At 39.7% G+C, this 20,867-nt stretch overlaps 1 protein-coding gene across 1 annotated transcript in view; it reads right to left on the reverse strand.

Moving 5' to 3' along the window:
• The window catches only part of STT3B (STT3 oligosaccharyltransferase complex catalytic subunit B), an 87,267-nt gene that overhangs the window by 12,498 nt on the left and 53,902 nt on the right, over positions 1–20,867 (reverse strand). Inside the window, exons 6-10 of the mRNA XM_065400038.1 lie at positions 9,262–9,360; positions 7,591–7,737; positions 4,927–4,975; positions 4,011–4,165; positions 2,535–2,746 (exon numbers count right to left, since the gene is read on the reverse strand). Coding sequence (XP_065256110.1) covers positions 2,535–2,746; positions 4,011–4,165; positions 4,927–4,975; positions 7,591–7,737; positions 9,262–9,360 — 662 coding nt within the window. The remainder of the gene's footprint in view (positions 1–2,534; positions 2,747–4,010; positions 4,166–4,926; positions 4,976–7,590; positions 7,738–9,261; positions 9,361–20,867) is intronic.

Consider the following 20,867-nt stretch of genomic DNA (forward strand, 5'->3'; position numbering starts at 1 on the left):
GTTAGGTAGGAGATATTCCTTTTGCACAGTATTTTGGTTAGCTTTATAAACCTGCAAAGAATAGCATGGGTTTCTGAATTCTGCCTCAGAAAAACAAGAACCTCTTTGGTGTGTTCCGGTTTGTTTTAGATGTGAAAAAAGGAAAGAAGAGGCCTAAATATCTTTTTGAGGCAGGGTGAGGTGAGGGAAAGAAGTGGGTATATTTGCTGCAAGAAAAAAAAAACAGTAAAGGAAAGATAACCAAGTCTCCTGTGTTACAATACAAAGTTAGTCAAAGCCACAAATATCAAGGAGCCATGTGCTGCCATCTTCCTCATAAGCAGGAAAAAGGCAATGTAAGGTTTATGAAGATGATCTTTTCATAAAATATATAATCCTTTATTTTTCACTGTATTTGAGAGAAAATAATGGCAAGTTTTTGCTATTTAGAAAAAACAAAAACATTTGCATGGCAAATAAAATATTCTGACTTCAATTCAGCAAGCTTGTAATTGTGTTATAGCCTGCACGCCACTTCCTGGTTTGTGAAACCCTCTCCAGGGAAGCCAAAACACTAAATACATTTTTCTTTAATCCTTAGACCGCGACATAATCTCCCGGGGTAAAACTGACTTTCAATAGGATTTAGACTTCTAAATTGCTTAGGCACTTTTGAAGTTTGTCCCAGGTGAATAACTCCTGTAAGGAAAATGGGTCTGAGCACTAGGTGTTTAGAAATGGGTGCTTAACTACAGAGTCATTCTCAGTCTATTTCTCTGGTCAAAGAACTATGCATTGCCACTATGAATGACAATGAATGCCAGGGGAAGACAGTGAGAATGACTCTAGAGTCTGGTGGTAAGGCGCTCACCTAAGATGTGGGAGGCCCAAGTTCAAGGCCCTCCTCCAATGGCTTCATTTATCCAGAGTGGAACAGCTTCAACAGGAAAGACTGAATGAGAACCCTGATAACTCTGAGCTAAGGGCCGGATTCAAAGACCATTGAAGTCAGTGGAAAGACGAACTGGGTCTCCCACATCCCAGGTGAATGCCTTCACCAGCAGGCTGACATTTCTATGAAGGTGGCTCTCACCACTGCCACCACCTTCTCTTCCTACAGCCATTTGGTGAATGGCATCTAAGTCCTAACATTTTTTTTGGCTGAAACTATTTGGCAAATTCATGTCAAATTTGTGCTGGCAAGGAAACAGACGTACATTCTTCATAGCTGAAGCTTCAAATGTAGCCCTAATTAGGGCACATTACCCAGAGATAACAAAGGCAGGTCTGAGCATCACTAAGCCCATATAAACGACAGCAGCAATTACAGCTACTAGCTAGATGCAGATAGGACAAGCATTATGGGCTACCACTGCTCCATCAGAGCCATGATGGATCTGATAGGACTCCCAGTTTACAAATTATCCTTGTATTAGGTAGGCATATGCCATCAATAAATGGTACACTTGTACCACCAACCCACTTAATTCCTCTAAATGTTTTTCTCTACCAACAAGCAGGTTTGTAGTCTTGTAAGGTTTGAGCTGCAGCCAGTTTGCAATTAGTTTCTCGAGCAGGCAGGGGGAAGAGTAGTGAGACTGCAGAATTTAGTTTTGCTGTAAAGGAGATTCAATCCCTGATCCAAAACCAACTGAAGTCAATTGGAGTCCTTCCATTGACTTCAATAGGCTTTCAATCCGGCCCTTAATTCAGAGTTACCAGCGTACCGATAGTATGCTTTGAAAGCATAATGTCCTTTAGTGTCCTCATATACACACTGAAATGGGTAACAAGATAGAATCTGTACAGCTAATCCTTTAGGAAAATGAACTTCCAATCCTACCTTTCTGGGAAGAAGGACCAAATACATGGATTCCCAAATGGCTACACTTGGGTGTCTGTTCTAAGCGTTAATATTGAATTTCTTGATGCCAGTGATCCCGACCTACAACAGTAGTTTATAGACAGCTGTAAAATATACTGGGCAAAAAATAGGCTATGTTCTGACCTCCAGGGTGTTTCCCAGAAATAGCTAGAGTAGGAAAAAAGCCTGCAATGCAATTTTACTGTATTTGTGTATTTGGAATTCAAGGTCAGCATCTGCACACTGAGTTAAGACACACAGTTCAGGGAGATACAAGCTCCTCTGCACCTCTATCCTGACCATCAGCCTTCTGCTTTTTCCACTGTTGTGCCTCTCAAGACAAGGTTGATAGTTTTATCAAACTGTTAAGAATGAAGTCAGTGTGTTTAAGTAAAAGTGTGTAGGGCATCTTGTTTAAATTAATAATAATGCTTCACACATGTACACGACTTCTCATCCAAGAAGTGACAATTCCACGAGGTCCTATATCCATTTTATTATAATGCCTTATCAGACTGCAGCAATCCTTGCTTTAAGAGGAAGAAATTCAGCCTGTCAAAGCTCTGACATTGAAGCTTTGAACCTCAGACTATATTGCCCCTTGTTATGAAGGCCAATGAAAAATCTGTAATGCTTAGTATAAAAGAGCATAAGGATATATCAGCAATGCCTCAGAATCTCTTTTGCTCACCTTGTCATACAGGTTGCCTGGGTTTCTTTTGTCATCCTCATCACTGCTGTCTTCTATTGGTGGATTTTCCCTCTTCATATCATCACCCAAATAGTGCTCAAACACATTGGAGAAAGCAATTGCTGACAGCATACAGACCACTGGAGTCAAAGTCAACATCAGACGAACCATCACACCAGCAAAGTAAACAGCACTGATTGCATACAGAGCAACTGCAGAGACAGAAGTCCATTAATGACATTTAGAAAATAACATTCAGCTATTCTCAGAAGAAATTAGTATGTCATTAAATTAGCCTCAGAAATAAAGATAATATCCCCTAAATGGGGTTGACAGCATCTTGGTATATAATGCACATTTATAGCACACATCTTGTTAAATATTGTAAAAAGCTCTTATTGAATAGTTTACAAAGACTGTATTACATCTACATACATCCCTTTTATCCCCAAAAGGCTTCTTAAAAATCTAACTTTGCAGCTTTTAGTGAGAATTAGAGCCGAGTTTTGATATTCATTAACAGCTTGTGGTATTTCACCAAAAATGCGCTCTAAATGAACTGGTAGAAGGAACAAAATTGTGTAATTTAATTTGATAAAAATACAGCAGAATGGCTTTAGACTGGATATTTTACTGAAACAGAAAAATCAGGTTACAATTTGTAAGGAATTACATAAAAACGGATGTGAATGTAAGTCATGACATATATAATCACTCCATAAGATTTTGCAAATTTACAGGGGGTTGTCAACATTTCAATTCCAAGCACTTACCTCCAACCACTTAAACATGTTTTTGCTAGCAATGTTGTAAGGTAACCCCCTCAGGATCCCCCAGTAGAACAATGTTATCATTCTAGAATACCTTTATAATAGTAAGAGTGCTTTTCACAAGAAAAAACGCAGGGCAGGGAAACTGTTATAGCAACTATTATTTAGACATTGTTGCTAGGACAGTTTCAACCATGTGGACTGTGTCATAAATGTTAATAATTTATTGTTTATAGAAAAGGAGATCTGCAATGGAAATTGTTCCAGACCTTCACTAGCTTAATTTTGAAATTTTGAAATTCACTAAGGGATTATGTGATTTAAGTATTAACTAAAAAATGAGGTTCCCCACCCCCACACTCTGGCCTCTTTCATGCTGGATCAAAGGGGCTGGAGCAGAATTAAGGGACCTTGAAAGCCCTGGTTTTGGCTGGTACATTGAACCATATTAAGAAATTTAATATTTTCAGTCCTATCTCTTGGAAAATATTTTATCAGCTCCAGTAAATCAAATTGCTATAGTGTCCAATGCTACGTGGCGACAGCAAACTTTACAAAAGTATCTTTATCCAACAACACAGTTGTTGAAGCCTTCTTCTAATACAAAATGCATATCAACTTTATTATGGGATGCAAAGCACACCAAACAAAGCAGAACTTTGATGAAGACAAGATTCTAGAAAATAATTTTTGAATATCTTCTTACCAAAGACTCTTTCATCATTGATGTTTTTGATACAGAACCACAGCCCTGCTGGGAAAGTACACACGAGAATATGCAGATCAAAAAAGAAGGAAACCCATGTTGTAGGCTGATGCTCAGACACAGAGGCAATGATCGGGATGTGAATTTTCGCATACCTTGTTTAAAAAAAATTCAGTTCAAATTATTTTGAAATGATGAAGTTGCCAAAATTATATAAATCAGAATTCAAAAGCAAATTTAAAAGTAAACATTTTAATTTAAAATGTTAAGACTTTATTCAGCAGAAATTTGAGGTACCTTTTCAATACATAATATGGTCCTATATCTTAGGATATTCAAAACAAAATTATTCACACAGACTGGATATACATTTAGCATGCATATGCAAGAGTGCTAAAAACCTGTGTGTGAGATAACTGTCAAATATTCATGTATGTTTTGTGCAAAGTCTGCTAAGTCTGTACATATTGCATAGGTATAACTTAAAGGTGTCCTATTTTTAAAAAAAATCTGTCCCCAAATGTTAATGGAACATTTTTAATGATACCGTATGTTATAGACACAAGTGTCTCAAATCTCAGTTGGGGAATATTTTTTTGGTTCAAAGAAAGAGTTCCACAGAAGTTAGAATCTTGATAGGTAGGTGGCAACTATTTTAAAACTATCTACAAACATCTAAAAGAGGCAACATTTTGAGGAAAACCCTCTCAATTGTCAACAAGGGAAAAACTCAGTAAAATGTCAATGTTTGGAACTATATTGGTCACAGTTTCAAGACAGGTTATGTAAATGCTCTCTCCAAACAGTTTGTGGAAAATTTATATATGAGCTTTTATTGATGGGAAGGTGGGATGGAAAGTGTGTGTTTTATATTTCAACAGGACAAATAATGCACAAGTCCTCTATCCCTACTTACCCGGTGTCCCACAGTGAATAAAACCTGCCACTCCATGGAGCAATGTAACCTGAAAAAGTCAAGGAAAAAACTAATCTCCTTAGATATTTAATTATAATGATTTAGCTATTTCTTCAGATGTCTGCATAAGCATATATTACAATGAAAGTTTAAAACTGTTAAAAAACTGTCATGAAAACCCATATAATTTATAGAATTATTTCTGTCAATTAGACTTGCTATGATACACAGTTTATATGCATAACTAACAATGATTCTCCTCTTAAGGAACTAAGAATTCTCAGCCTTACAGGACTTACACTATACTGTACAGGTTCAATGTCATCATCACTCACACAGCTCAACAAATCATCAAAAGGTAGAGTAGTAGTTAAGACACATGTTCCAAAAATCAAAGACAGTCTATAGCGTTTGGAGAAGGGAGTCATTCAATCAAAATAAAACAGAACTGACTACCTAAATACTTTCCTTGCAAAGTACTGTTCCTAAGTCATCAACATTTCATCTAACATTTGATTTCTGTAATGCCATCACTGCAGTATCTACATGCAACAGTGAATGCATATTAGTATTCGGACACCCTGATAAACCTTATGTAAAAGTGTCAGGCTTTTTGAACATGGCTCTAACACAAAAAGAAAGCAATGATACTGTCGATCTCCAAGCTGAAAGAACTTTTATTTTTCCTTCCCCTGTCACATTTCAATTTGTCATTTAATGAAAATGACACAGAAAAGTATTAAACTGAAGCATGAAAAATAAAATTTCATCTTTTAATCTATATGGCTTTATGCATGGAGTAAGAAAAAGTTCTCTCAAGTCTGCATGTCAGCTGAACATAACTGATTCGAAGTTTTAATCTCTTATTCTATAACAGGAGGTGGTGAGGGCAAGTTTGTGTACGTGAGTTTATTTCCCCCAAGCCACACCTTCTGCTTAATCATACAGATACATATATTTACCCTCTGTTTTCAATATTATTTGTTTTACCCTCTATAAATGGATGTAGAGGTGATCTAGTTTTACTACTACTAAATTGAAATATATTGTAGGTTCCTACAGAACTGCTCACATGTATCTGAAGGCAGATCACAATCAAGCAAGTTGTGGAAGCATCTGGTAAAATCTATATTTGTTCTTTTTGTAACTTTTCAGCTCAACAGCAAAACAAAAAGATTGCTGTTACAACCCTGACCACTAAAGTTAGCAGCATTTTTTTTGAACAACTATGTTATACATTCATACTTCAATTTGTAAAGCAATTAGTAATGTGTGAATTCCTGATTTGATGACATCAGGGTTCTGATTCAATCAGTATGGTGTACTGGCACATCTCTTTCTTGCTGCCATAGTTTCTAGAATTTTAACTTTTATTTAATTTTTTTTTAAAGTAACTCTAGCAGTTAAGGTTGCTGAGATAGCATCTTTTACACTCCACTCGTGTTTTTGAGGCTATGCCTGCATTTGTAGAAGCTGAAATAGCTCCAGAGGTGCCAACTGTACATTCATATCACTGAGTGCTAACTCAGATATTCAATGATATTTTAGCATAAGTGACCAGGCTTGGGAGACGTTGTCTACCTCCCTCTCCCTATCAAGAAGATATGCCCAAGGAGCCTAAAAGAGCATAGCTGAGCATCTCAGGCACCCTCAAAGGGAAGCCAAACTCAACAAGCCTAGTGGGACACATAAGCCTCACCTAGTGGAAGTCAAACCCAAAGTACCTAGCAGAGTCCAGGAGTGCATATGGACCCCAAAGAGAGGGAGTCGAACCCAAAGAGCCCTGAAAGTCTGCTTGACCATATTTTGAAGATCTGCACAATAAATTGTGAGCAGCATCACGTGTGGGTGGATCTTATTTTGTGGGCGGATCTTATTTTGTGGGCAGGGCTTGGAAGAGAACCATTACCTTTCTGTTCTGAGTTCTGGACATTATCAAGTGTATCACCAGTTTTCACAATTTTGAACTGCACAGTACATTATCTCTTTTCCAGTTTTCCCCCCAAAACCTATTTTATCTGTTCCTTTTCATTATTTGAGAAAATAATGATTTACAATAGTTTTCTACTGTAAATTGTCCCTTGTCTTTGTAAACTACGTGTTTCCTAGATTTTGACTTTTTTCTTATATAAATTTGAACTTCTATCTTCAGTGCACTGTGAAGAAGAAAACACATAGACTTCAAATAACACAGGCACTTGCTTGCCTCATTTAAACATCTTCCAGGCATGTAACAGAATCAATGAGTTAGATACTTTTTCTTTTAAAAGCCAGAAAACATGTCTAACAACCCACTATATGCTTAACAGATTGCCACTGACCAACTGGAATTGCATTATACTGATAACCTCTTTAGGTCTGAGTTATCTATTTTAGGTTCAAATCTGGCTGAGGTCACAAGTGAATTTGGTGATCTCATCCTAGCCTACATCAGACATTTGGTAACATCACAAAAAATCCTGTCCAGGAGGCCCAGAGTTGGAACAACAGTGTTTTACAGGACAGGCCTAAAGAGTAGTAAGAAAGAACTACCTAGAATCTGTTCACATACTGCTTAGTTTTAGTCAGACAAGAATTATTCCTACCCATGCTAATTTATGGGCATTCATCACCTTTTATCTTCACTTTGAAGTACACACACAGTTCTCATTTGAGGTCTCTTACCTGTATATGTCAAATAGATGACACTCAGGAATACAACACCAGCAGCTAGTGACACACCCAAGAAGAACAAGGTCTGGAATTCTTGCTTTGTTAGTCTGTCTCTCAAATACTGCAAAAAGGCATAGGCTTGCAGCAGTGCAAACACACCTGGTTAAAGAAAGAGGAAAATTCTTGTTTAAATTGTCCAATAGAACAAGTAATAGCTGGTATACCTGTGGAATCCTTTGACCAAGGCTATGTCTACAATAGCACTTTTGTCCACCAGGGGTATGAAAAACAAACAAAAAACCCCACCACACACACACCTCCGACCGACATAAGTTTCACTGACAAAAGGGCTGGTGTGGACAGCGCTATATCAGGGGGAGACGCTCTCCTGTCGGCATACAGGGGCTATACAGGAGACCTTACAGTGGCGCAGCTGCAGTGGTACAGCTGTGCTGCTGTAAGGTCTGTAGTGTAGAAACAGCCTATGTTGGAATTCTGGGAAACACATTGTATGACCTTTTAAGAAGACTACTGCAATGCTTACCCTTCTGGCCAAGAACCCATTAACACCTATGCTCATTTGATAAGTGATCCACAAGACTAATTTGCAAGTTAGATCACTCATGTATCTTTAAAGAGTTAACAATGTTGCTCTTGATAAAGGGAAGGCACTCCTCTATTGAGGAGTCAGGGGACACTACTTCCCATAAGATTCCCAGTTTGTTGTCATTGGCACTTGCTCCAATGATCCACTCTGCAAAAATCTAACAGGTCTCCTGAAATCAAAACACTAGATCAGGGGTCGGCAACGTTTGGCACGCAGCTCGCCAGGGTAAGCACCCTGGCGGGCCGGGCCAGTTTATTTACCTGCTGACGCAGCAGGTTCGGCCGATCGCGGCCCCCACTCGCCGCGGTTTGCCGTCCCGGGCCAATGGGGGCGGCGGGAAGCCGCAGCCACCACATCCCTCGCCCACGCCGCTTCTCGCCGCCCCCATTGGCCCGGGACGCGAACCGCGGCGAGTGGGGGCCGCGATTGGCCGAACCTGCCGCGTCAGCAGGTAAACAAACTGGCCCGGCCCGCCAGGGTGCTTACCCTGGTGAGCCGCGTGCCAAACGTTGCCGACCCCTGCACTAGATGGTCTGTATCTTGGCACAAATGAAAGTAAATTTTCATACAAGAGGAGCTGACTGAAAAATTTAAACTATGAATACTAAAATGTACAAATCCCTCACCTAGAAAAAAAAAAAAAATCAAAGATTTTAAATTATTTATAAATTCAGTTGTTCAGTAGAAGTTATATTCCACCTACAAAACATTCCAAATACACAACTGTTTTTGACACTTAAAAGTCACATTATATTCCAAAATTACAGTTGATCTAGTCGTCAATACATGACTTCATATTGAGAAATGATCTAGTTTAATACTGGTAAAATATTTACTACCTCCATTAACTTACACACACAAAAAAAGGATAATTTAACAATTAAAAAGGCATCTCCCCTGCTATTTACTAAATTGTAACATTTTCTATCTGTACCAATTTAATTAGCTAGCATGTTTCTCTTTAACGACTTGCATAATACAAAGGAGGTGAACAGCAACTTTTCTACCAAAAATTCGTGGGATTCTTTGATGCATTAAAATTTTTGGAAATACTAAAGGAATTTTAGTTTTCCTACCTGCAGCAGCCATGTGCTCACTTGTTCTTATTGGCTGAAAGCCCACAAAAGGTATCTGCATGGATAATATTAAGCCCACAATGTAGAAAGTGCTATATGCTATAGAAGAGAAAAGGGGAAGAGTATGAATTACTACATAATACTTCAAAAAACAATTTCAATTTTCCTTTTATCCCCATCTTTAATGACACATAATATAGCAGAACTACATTATTTAGGTATTTGTAGTATTGATTTATATTACACTCTATTTTTATTCAGATTTACCCTGAAACGATCTTAGCAAATTTCACAACAGGAACACTCTCATTAACAATGGCTCTGGAGGAAGCAAGGAAACCACTGTTACTAATTGCACTAATATGTTCTTGCAAAGCATGAAAGTTAGAGTAAACTGCGCACTCCGGCGGATCAAAGCAAATTCAATATAACGCGGTTTCACCTATAACGCGGTAAGATTTTTTGGCTCCCGAGGACAGCGTTATATCGAGGTAGAGGTCTAACTTGAAAAGCAACCAAAAAAAAATAAAAAATAAAAGTGCCTTAAACCCCCCCCCACAGTGCACCATATATATTTTTAAACTTTGAAACTCATTAAACCACAAAGGATTGGAAGCTAAGAATTCAGCAGGGTTGGGAGGGGGGAAAAAAGATTAGAATTTACATGGACAATAAAAACATCCAGAGTAAAATATTAGATAAAATTAGGAGCATTTTATTTTGAAGGGACTTCATGCCATCATGCTTCAGGACATAAACCATCCACTACCTGAAGAGATTTGGGAGAAACTTTCCATTATGAGCAGGTTATTCCATCACTGTCCACTACAAGGCTTCTTACACATTTCCCTGTAGCATCTGGTACTGGCCAATATCAGACACATAACATTGAACTAGCTGGATTACTGGTCAGATGTGGTATAGCAATTTCTAAGCAGGACTAGTATTATGCTCCTGCTTTTAAGAGCTTACTGGAGTCTGAAAGGATTATGGATTTCATGATCCTAGTAAATGTCATTCAGTGTAGTTGCCACCAATCTACTGCAATATTAAAAAGCAAGATCATGGTACTACTTTTAGTTTGTTTACGGCAGCCTGAACTTTAGAAAAAATAACTATATATAGCTACTATGCAGCTGTAGAATAATTAGCACAACAGGGCCTCAATCTTAGTTGGGACGTCTAGGCGCTCCATTAATACAAATAAATACCATTGGCATCAGAGATTAAACAGATCAAAAGTAGCAGTGAGAGAATAAACAGTGGTGGTTAAAACCCCATTCCTCCACCTGACCCCCACAAACACAGCCCGAGTATCTCAGCTTTTAAACAGATGTGGGTAATAAAGTTTAGAAGTGGGCTACCAAAATGTGTCTCTTTGCCAACTAGACTACAGTGTAGCAAATTAATGTTTACCTGAAAACATTTATGTTTAATTACAAGACAAAAACTACATTAAGAGACAGGTAAGATTGAAAATACACATCTGTAATTTAGGATAAAATACACTAGAGGTACATTTTATTATCCCCACAAACAAGTATTATAAACACAAAATACTCAAAGTGAAGATTAAATTTAAACAGAAATCTAAGCATATTAAATTCCTTTACCTTATCAATTTTTTTTTAAACTTTCCCTTTATTTTTTTAGTAGCTCATGTTTAAGACAGTACTTTACTATATTTGCTTTTTTTGGGGGGGAGGGGGGTGTCTCTGCTGCTGACTGATTGCGTACTTCCAGTTCCATATGAGGTGTGTGGTTGACTGGTCAGTTTGTAACTCTGGTGTTCGTAACTCTGAAGTCCTACTTTACAAAATGGGATATGACTGCCTAGGAAGGAGTACTGTGGAAAGGGATATGGGGATTATAAGATACACTATTGACTCATATTTAACACTGTTGCAAAAAAACACAAAACAAAACCAAAAAAACCAACACAATAACACCCAAACATACTGGGATGGATTAGAAAGAGTGTTGTCAACAAGACATGAGAAGTAATTCTTCCAAGCTACTCTGTGTTGATAAGGCCTCAACTGGAGTATTGTGTCCAATTCTGGGTGCCACATTTCAGAAAAGATGTGGCCAAATTGGAGAAAGTCCAGAGGAGAGCAACAAAAATGATTAAAGGTCTAGAAAACATGACCTATGAAGAAAGACTGGAAAAAAACCTGGGTTTGTTTAGTTTGGAGAAGTGAAGACTTAGAGGGGACATAACAGTTTTCAAGTAGATAAGAGGTTATAAGGAGGAGGGAGAAAAATTGTTCTTGTTAACCTCTGAAGATAGGACAAGAAACAATGGGCTTAAATTGCATCAAGGGTGGTTTAGGTTGGACATTACTTCCCAGCTGTCAGGGTATTTAAGCACTGGAACAAACTGCATTGGAAGGTTGTGGAATCTCTGTCATTAGAGGTTTTTAAGAACAGGTTAAACAAAAACCTATCAGGAATGGTCTAGTGATTACACAATCCTGCCTTGAGTGCAGGAGACTGGACTAGATGACCTCTCATGGTCCCTTGCAGTCCTACACTTCTCTAATTCCATGTTTAGCTCTGTAGATAGGTAAGTACAAACTGCCTACGAATCACAGTTTCCCCTTAAATTTACCCCCCCCCCCCCCATTTGAAAACATATTTCAGTATTAAGGTGTCCACAACTAAACGCAGCACTCTAAATACAGTCTCATCAGAGTCATATGAAAATGAACCATTGGGTTCATTTCCTTGGCCTCTGGTAGTGATGCCTCTGGATACGCAGCACAAAAATTGCAGAGCTTAGAAGCTCACAGCCAATTTGTTATGCATTTGTTTGTGTCACTATTTCTAGTTCTCTAGGCACAATTGTAGTATTTCTGTCTTTTATAGTATATGCAATATCTCAATTACGTATTCTGATTTCTTCTCTCAATTGGCCAATTACTTAATTAATGGAAGTCAGACTTAACAGGTTAATTGCCTTTTCTTTCAAAAAGATTTTTACCAAATTAACTTTTTCCAGGTCCCTGCTACCTGTTACATTCTCCAAGACTTCTCAAAAATTGTCATTTGTGGAGTTTAATTATCTAATCTATTTTCTTATGCTAGGCCTGATAAGAACATAACAGCAGCCATACTGGGTCAGACCAAAGGTCCATCTAGCCCAGTATCCTGTCTTCCGACAGTGGCCAATGCCAGGTGCCCCAGAAGGAATGAACAGAACAGATAATCACCAAGTGATCATCCCCCGGTGCCCATTCCCAACTTCTGGCAGAGGGTAGGGATACCATTCCTGTCCATCCTGGCTAATAGCCATTGATGGACCTATTCCCCCCCCCCCCATGAACTTATCTAGCTCTTTTTTTTATAAGAGAGGCTCATGGATAGATTCCCTTTTTGAAGCATAATACTGTAACTTATGACTCATGTTTCATTGTGTTCCTTAATATTTACACCAGAGCAGCTAAAGGCCCCACATTATATATCTTCAGTAATCTCCAATTTCACAATAATGTGTCCAGGAATTTTTCTGCAGCAGATCAGAATTACTGTAGATTTGTTTATTTTTCCTCTTATATCCTTACCTGCAGTACTCTGTCACTATCGTCTTCATTATAAGCTTGTACCTCACTGGCTTGGTAAATCCTTGAGATATGCCATGGCTCTATCTTCCTTTTATATCTCACCTAAGACTGCACCCATAGCATCAACATTCTATTTTGAGACTTCACATCAACAAATACTCATTAAGAAAATCTTGTCGTCGATATTACTTTTAGCTCACCTTGCTTCCCCCATCCTCAAGTGTACAGCCTTTTAAATTCGGGCTGTCGATTAATCGCAGTTAACTCACGCGATTAACTCAAAAAATTAATTGCAGTTTTAAATGCACTGTTAAACAATAGAATACCAGTTGAAATGTATTAAATACTTTTAGATGTTTTTCTACATTTTCAAATATATTGATTTCAATTACAACACAGAATACAAAGTGTACACTACTCACTTTATATTATTTTTATTACAAATATTTGCACTGTAAAAATGATAATCAAAAGAAATAGTATTTTTCAATTCACCTCATACAAGTACTGTAGTGCAATCTCTTTATCGTGAAAGTGCAACTTACAAATGTAGATTTTTTTGGTTACATAACTGCATTCAAAACAAAACATTGTAAAACTTTAGAACCTACAAGTCCACTTCTTATTTACAATGTCACCATAAAGTGAGAACAAGCGTTTGCATGAGACTTTTGTAGCTGGCATTGCAAGGTATTTACGTGCCAGATGTGTCCCTTCATGCTTCGGCCACCATTCTAGAGGACATACTTCCATGCTGATAATGCTTGTTAAAAAAATGTGTTAATTACATTTGTGACTGAACTCCTTGGGGGAGAATTGTATGTCTCCGGCTGTTTTACCCACATTCTGCCATATGTTTCATGTTATAGTAGTCTCGGATGATGACTCAGCACATTGTTCGTTTTAAGAACACTTTCACTGCAGATTTGACAAAATGCAAAGAAGGTACCAATGTGAGATTTCTACAGCACTCGACCCAAGGTTTAAGAATCTGAAGTGCCTTCCAAAATCTGAGAGGGACGAGGTGTGGAGCATGCTTTCAGAAGGCTTAAAAGAGCAACACTCCAATGCGAAAACTTCAGAAGCCGAACCACCAAAAAAGAAAAATCAACCTTCTGCTGGTGGTATCGGACTCAGATGATGAAAATGAACATGCGTCGATCCACACTGTTTTCGATTGTTATCGAGTAGAACCAGTCATCAGCATGGACGCATGTCCTCTGGAATAGTAGTTGAAGCATGAAGAGACATATGAATCTTGAATGCATCAAGCTTGTAAATATCTTACGACGCTGGTTACAACAGTGCCATGCAAACACAGGTTCTCACTTTCAGGTGACATTGTGAACAAGAAGTGGGCAGCATTGTCTCCTGCAAACGTAAACAAACTTTTTTGTCTGAGCGATTGGCTGAACAAGAAATAGGACTCAGTGGACTTGTAGGCTCTAAAGTTTTACATTAAAAGCTTTGTTATCCGGCATGTTGGGGGAATGGGGCGTGTCGGTTAATCAAATATTCTGGTTAACTGAGGTTTATCAATGGAATACCAATTTTCAAAGAATTAGAATACAATAAAGTGAATAAAGTATAAAATACAGTAGTACAGTATACAGGTAATCACCAATCCAGTAGTAGTACTGCGCTGCAGAGTGGTTGGTTTCTTGAAGCACTTAGGGTATGTCTACACTACCCACCAGATCGGCGGGCAGTGATCAATCCAGCGGGGATCAATTTATTGCTTCTAGTCTAGACGCGATAAATGGACCCCCGAGCGCTCTCCTGTTGACTCCTGTACTCCACCACCGCAAGAGGCGCAGGCAGAGTCGACGGGGGAGCGTGGTGAAGACATCACGGTAAGTCGAACTAAGTACATAGCTGAAGTTGCGTAACTTAGATCGATCCCCCCTCAGTGTAGACCAGGCCTTAGGGTTATACAGGTAAAGTTTTCTATACAGTAGGTTATATTATGACACTACATATCACTATGGGCAGCGCATGACATACACCCAGATCACTAAAAATACACTTAACACTAAAACTATATTGAACATAATTTAATCTTTGGTGATTTAGAAAGCACTTCAGGATCTTGCAGTGCCTATGGGGCATCATTATCAACATCAATTATCATTGTAGATGTAGAAGGTGTAGGAGATTGGGCTGACTCTGTAATGACCCTATGACAGGGGTGGGCAAAATTTTTGGCCCGAGGGCCACATCTGGGAATAGAAACAGTATGGCAAGCCATGAATGCTCACAAAATTGGGGTTTGAGTGCAGGAGGGAGGATGGGCTCTGGTTGGGGGTGTGGGCTCCGGGGTGGGGTCAGAAATGAGGAGTTCAGGGTGCGGAAGGGGGTTCTGGACTGGGGAGTGGGATGCGGGCTCCGGATTGGGGTGCGGGCTCTGGGGTGGGGGTGGGGATGAGGAGTTTGAGGTGTAGGAACGTGCTCTGGGCTGGGACCGAGGAGTTTGGAGGGCAGGAGGGGGATCAGGGTAGGGGAGTGGGGAGAGGCTCAGGGGTGCAGGCTCCCGGCGGCACTTACCGCAAGCGGCTCTGCATGCTGCCCCATCCACAGGTTCCCGGCCAATGGGAGCTGCAGGGGCCGCTCTTGGGACGGGGGCAGAGTGGAGGCCCCGGGCTGCCCGTACAGGTAGGAGCCGGAGGGGGGACGTGCTACTGCTTCCCTGGGCTGGAGCACCAAAGCGGGCAAGCCCTATACCCCACTCCTCAGCAGGAGCTCAAGGGCCGGACTAAAACGGCTGGCAGGCCGGATCCGGCCTGCGGGCCATAGTTTGCCCACTCCTGCCCTATGACAAACCCTGGAAGCTGCTTTTTTGAATAAATCCCTGATATCAGCTTGCCTACTTGTCTTCTGCCTCTTTTGCATAAAAGTAGAATGCAGAATGAGCAATTGCATAACCTCGTGGGTAGTATATTAGTCCTGGTTACTAGACTGAAGATTTGTATTGGGAGACATCAGAAATGCTGGTTAATAGAGCTTTCTGGTTGATAAAGTGCCAGATAACACAGCTTTTACTGTACGTTGTGTTATTTTTGAATGCAGGGGTTTTTTTGTACATAATTCTACATTTGTAAGATCAACTTTCATGATAAAGAGACTGCACTACAGTACTTTATGAGGCTGAATTGAAAAATACTATTTCTTTTGATTTTCACAGTGCAAATATTTGTAATAAAAAATAAATATAAAGTGAACACACTTTGTATTCTGTGTTGTAATTTAAACCACTATATTTTAAAATGTAGAAAACATCCAAAAATATTTAAAGAAATGCTATTCTATTATTGTTTAGTTGCAAGATTAATTTTTTAAATCATGCGATTAATTTTTTTTAATTGCTTGGCAGCCCTACTTTAAATATATTATTCTATATCTTTTTAGAATATTTCTACCCTTTATCATTCAACTTGGAAGTACATGACACTTGTCAGTGAAAGCTCAGACCCATCTCTCTTATTTCCTAGTTGAAAGCTGACTAACTAGCTCTCCCAGTTCTGAACCCTGGAAGTTGTCACCTTAAGGGGAAAAATGGTAAACTAGCCATCTAGCTGTTCATCACAGAACATTCCATAATCATTGCTCTCCACTATTGGTCACTCTAACTTTACTTGGCATCAAAGGATTCTCCAAAACAGTCATCTGCTTCAACCCAGGCTTCAATTTTCTAGACATTCCTAAAGCAATTCTTGATTACAAACACTATCTGTTCCACGGTCGCTTACAGTAAGCTGAAGCTTTCACACAACTTTCAGGATAGACTTTAGCCTTCTTGTCATTTCTTCTCCTGGCAACTGGGGGGCAGCACACTGGCTATCACTTTTACAAATACTCTGGGCCACATTCTTGCTACAGTCCCAATCCCGCAATGAGCTCCCCAAGGACAGATCCATAAACCCACACAAAGTTCCACTGAGTTAAATGAGGTTCCATCCATACAAAGCTCATAGCAGGATCAGGTCCTATATTTATTACTGGTATTTCTGTAGCTCCTAGGAGCTCTGATAAGGAATTAGGCCCCTCTTGTACAATGCACTAGACAGAAAAGTAGCTAAAATAACCAGACGCAACAATCAAGAATACTTGCCATCTTTTTGTTTTTAGAGGCTTCCTTTCAGCATTTCTTTTTGAGCCCTTGGTCTGGCTACTATTTTATCATCTGCTATGTCAAGGGAACATATTTTTGCTATATAATACTCAATTTTCAAGGAACTGTTGTTATAAATCATTCATAACAGCATGAAAATGTTGCAACACTGCCATCCTGTGGAATAAAAGTAACTGACATTCATCAGTGCATGTCATATTTGTCTATTAAACTATCTCAATATAAAGCATCACTTTTAAGCCTCCTATTTTATTGTTATGTTTTCTACATAATAATTTATTCTTCCCCTACTTTATTCACCTCCCCCCGAGAAAGTTTGGGAAAGGCAGAAAGTGTGACCATCACAGTCAGATTCTCCCTTTCCCAGCAGTGCCTAAGAATTCTTGAAACAGAAAAAGAAAAGCTGGTGCACTGTGTATGCTCTATTTTGATACTTCAGTTCACACTATTATTAAAATTCCTCCAAATCCCTTCATGCTCCGAGGATCCCATACGGTTGGGATTAAAAATTGGGTATTCCACCTTTGAGGTTCCACAATGAAGGCAACACATATTCCTGTTTAATCCGGAAGTGACAGTTACTTGCATGAAACTCTCCCCTCTCAGAATTAAATACAGGGTTTTCCATATGGCTACCAGTTCCCTTTTGCCTGGGAGAGAAAAAAACAGCTAGGCTTCTAATTCAATGATGTTACTTGATTAGAAATCTATACCAAAGTTTGTATACAAGAAAAAATTGTCAAAGCTCCGAAGTGCATAGATTTTTAAGGCCAAAAGGGACCATCTTTTGATCATCTAGTCTAACATGCTGCATAACAGAGCTCACTGAATTCACCCAGTAACTCCATTATGCCCTACTGGGTTTGTATATTCTTTGCAAGAACAAGGAATCATGTACTCTAGTCTAATGATTTTAAAAACTAATTAGGTCACCACAAAAAAAAATAAAAATCTATTCTACAGAGAGTAAGGAACTTTCACAAACCAAGCTTTGGCACAATTTTAGTTGCTGCGCACTGCACTAAATCATGAGAGAATGACCTCCTGAAAGTATGTTGGTGACTAAACCAATGCTGATTTCTGCAACCAAATCTATGAAATTTTACACTATAATTATTCACTTTGATTAAAGAGTATTCTAGACCCACAAATATTAACAACTCAATCCTAGGGCAAAAAAATAAAAACCAATAGGCTGAAGTCAAAACACTGATATGTTTAATAATCCCAGGTTTGTTTTTTAAAATATGCTGCTCTTCAAATTATAAAATGCTAGTCTAGAGGACAAGAAATAGGTAATTTTAAATCAATCAATCTCCCCTGGATTTAAGCCTTGAATAAGTGTGCTGGCTTACTAAATAAAATTGCAAAAAAAAGTGTTCAGAACTTGAAAACGTAGAATTGCAGAGTGACAATCACAAGTTAATAATGGAGGCCGCAAATCACAGACCCTCAAAGTTGCATGAACATGTACTATGTCTGCATCTGTAAATGTCTTCCCTTGCAAACATATAAACATACAACACAAACTATTGAAAAAGTGTAGTAAATTGGAATCTTTTGTGATCTCAATTATTTTGATAAATTGTTGCATAATCAAGAATTTCTGCTTCTGGTCTGAAAAGATTGCTTTCTTATTCAGATATTGGTACTGCATTGCAATTATAAGCAATATATCATTCAGATTCAAATAGAAGTCACTGACCCTTATATCAAGATTAAAAAGGTATCAGTAGCTTGATCTCGTGTGTTCAGGAGCAGTCAGCATGAGTTTAGCACCCAGATTCCAAGTGGATCAGTAGATACACAGTTGACACCACTGAAGTCTTTAAACCATGATTTGAGCCAGAGGTTATGGGTCTCATTACAGGAGGGGGTGGGTGAGGTTCTGTGGCCTGCAATGCGCAAGCGATCAGACCAGATGATCACAATGATCCCTTCTGGCCTTAAAGTTTATGAGTCTAAAGTTTATGAATCACTGATACATTTGCCTACAAATCATAAAACATCCCCAATCCTGGCAAAGAGTTCATGTTCTGGGGGAGGAAATTGCCTGGTAAATTATTTTGAATTATACTGCAAGGCAAGGGGGGAGGGATAGCTCAGTGGTTTGAGCGTTGGCCTGCTAAACCCAGGGTTGTGAGTTCAATCCTTGAGGGGGCCATTTGGGGATTTAGTTGGGGATTGATCCTGCTTTGAGCAGGGGGTTGGACTAGATCTCCTGAGGTCCCTTCCAACCCTAATAATCTATGATTCTATGAAATTAGATTATGCCTCATTAAAAAATGGTTACTAACCTTCTGTAACTCTTTTGTTCTTCAAGATGTGTTGCTCATGTCCGTTTCAATGTAGGTGTGTGCTTGCTCAGAGCAACACCACTGGAAAGTTTTTCCTTCAGTGGTATCTGTCGGGTCGGCTTTGGTGCTCCCTGGAGCCATGCCCTCATAACGCTGGTATATAGGGCCCTGCCGCCCCCTCAGTTCCTTCTTGCCTGCTAACTCTGACAGAGAGGCAGGTGGGGGGAAGGTTGGAATCGACATGAGCAACACATCTCAAAGAACAACAGTTACGGAAGTTTAGTAACCGTTTTTAATTCGAGTGCTTGCCTATGTCCATTCCAATGTAGGTGACTCCCAAGCAGTTGCACAAGTGGAGGGTTCAAAGTTCATTGGCACGCTGACTGTAACGCCACTCAGCCAAAACCCACATAGTGTCTAGCTTGCTGGGTGATGGTATAGTGGGATGTGAAAATGTGGACTCTCAACCATGTTACTGCTCTACAGATGTCCTGAATCGGAACTTGTGCTATAAACACCGCCACCAATGCTTGAGCTCTTGTAGAGTGAGCTGTCAGTGGAAGAGCCGGGACCTTCGGTAGGTCATAGCATGTGCGGATGCAGGCAGTGATCCACAATGAAATTCTCTGGGCTGAGACTGGACAGCCTTTCATTTTGTCTGCAATGGCTACAAAAAGCTGAGTGGATTTCCAAAAGGATATAGTCTTATTCGATGTAAAAAGCTAGTGCATTCAGCGAGTGGAGTCTCTGTTCTTCCCTGTTAGCATGTGGCTTTGGAAGAGGAGACTGGTAGGAAGATATCCTAGTTACTATGGAATTGTTAGACCACCTTTGGCAGGAAGCCTGTGTGTGGCCGCAACTGAACCTTGTCCTCAAAGACCTTGTAACAGTGGCTCTGAAGTAAGAGCTCAGCTCTCTGAGACCCTTCTGGCATAAGTAATTGTGACCAGGAAGGCCACCTTCCAGGACAGGTAGAGAACACATTGCCAGCAGTTCAAATGGGGGTCCTGTTAGCCTTGCCAACACCAAGTTTAGGTCCCAGGGAGAGAGTGGCTGGCAAACCTGGGGGTATAACCGCTCCAACCCCTTAAGAAAATGACAGACTTAGTTTGAGAAGACCGACCAGCCATTCACCTATGGGTGAAAGGCCAAGATTGCAGCTAGATGAAACCTAAATAGATGATATTGTTAGGCCTTGCTGTTTAAAGTGGAGTAGGTAATCTAGAATGAAAGGCAGTGAGTGCTGACTGAATAGGCGAAACCCCCTTTTGCACTGACCAGATCAAGTATCTCTTCCACTTTGCCGCGTAAGTGGCTCTAGTGGATGGTTTCCTACTCCCTAAAAGCACTTTGGGAACAGGTCCAGAGCATGCCAGTTCTGCAGGGTTCAGCCATGGAGTTTCCACACTGTGAGATGAAGAGACTCGACGTTCAGATGAAGTAGACAACCATGGTCCTGAGAGATCTGGTCCAGAAACAGCGGCAGGCTGTGTTCACCGAGAGATCTAGGAGGATGGTGAACCAGTGCTGATGCACCAGGCCAGAGCCATCAGGATAAGATGCATCCTGTCCCTTATGACCTTCAGCAGGACCCTGTGTATGAGAGGGATGGGAAGG

The sequence above is a fragment of the Emys orbicularis genome, chromosome 2 (assembly GCF_028017835.1).
Source record: "Emys orbicularis isolate rEmyOrb1 chromosome 2, rEmyOrb1.hap1, whole genome shotgun sequence".
Classification (NCBI taxonomy): domain Eukaryota; kingdom Metazoa; phylum Chordata; order Testudines; family Emydidae; genus Emys; species Emys orbicularis.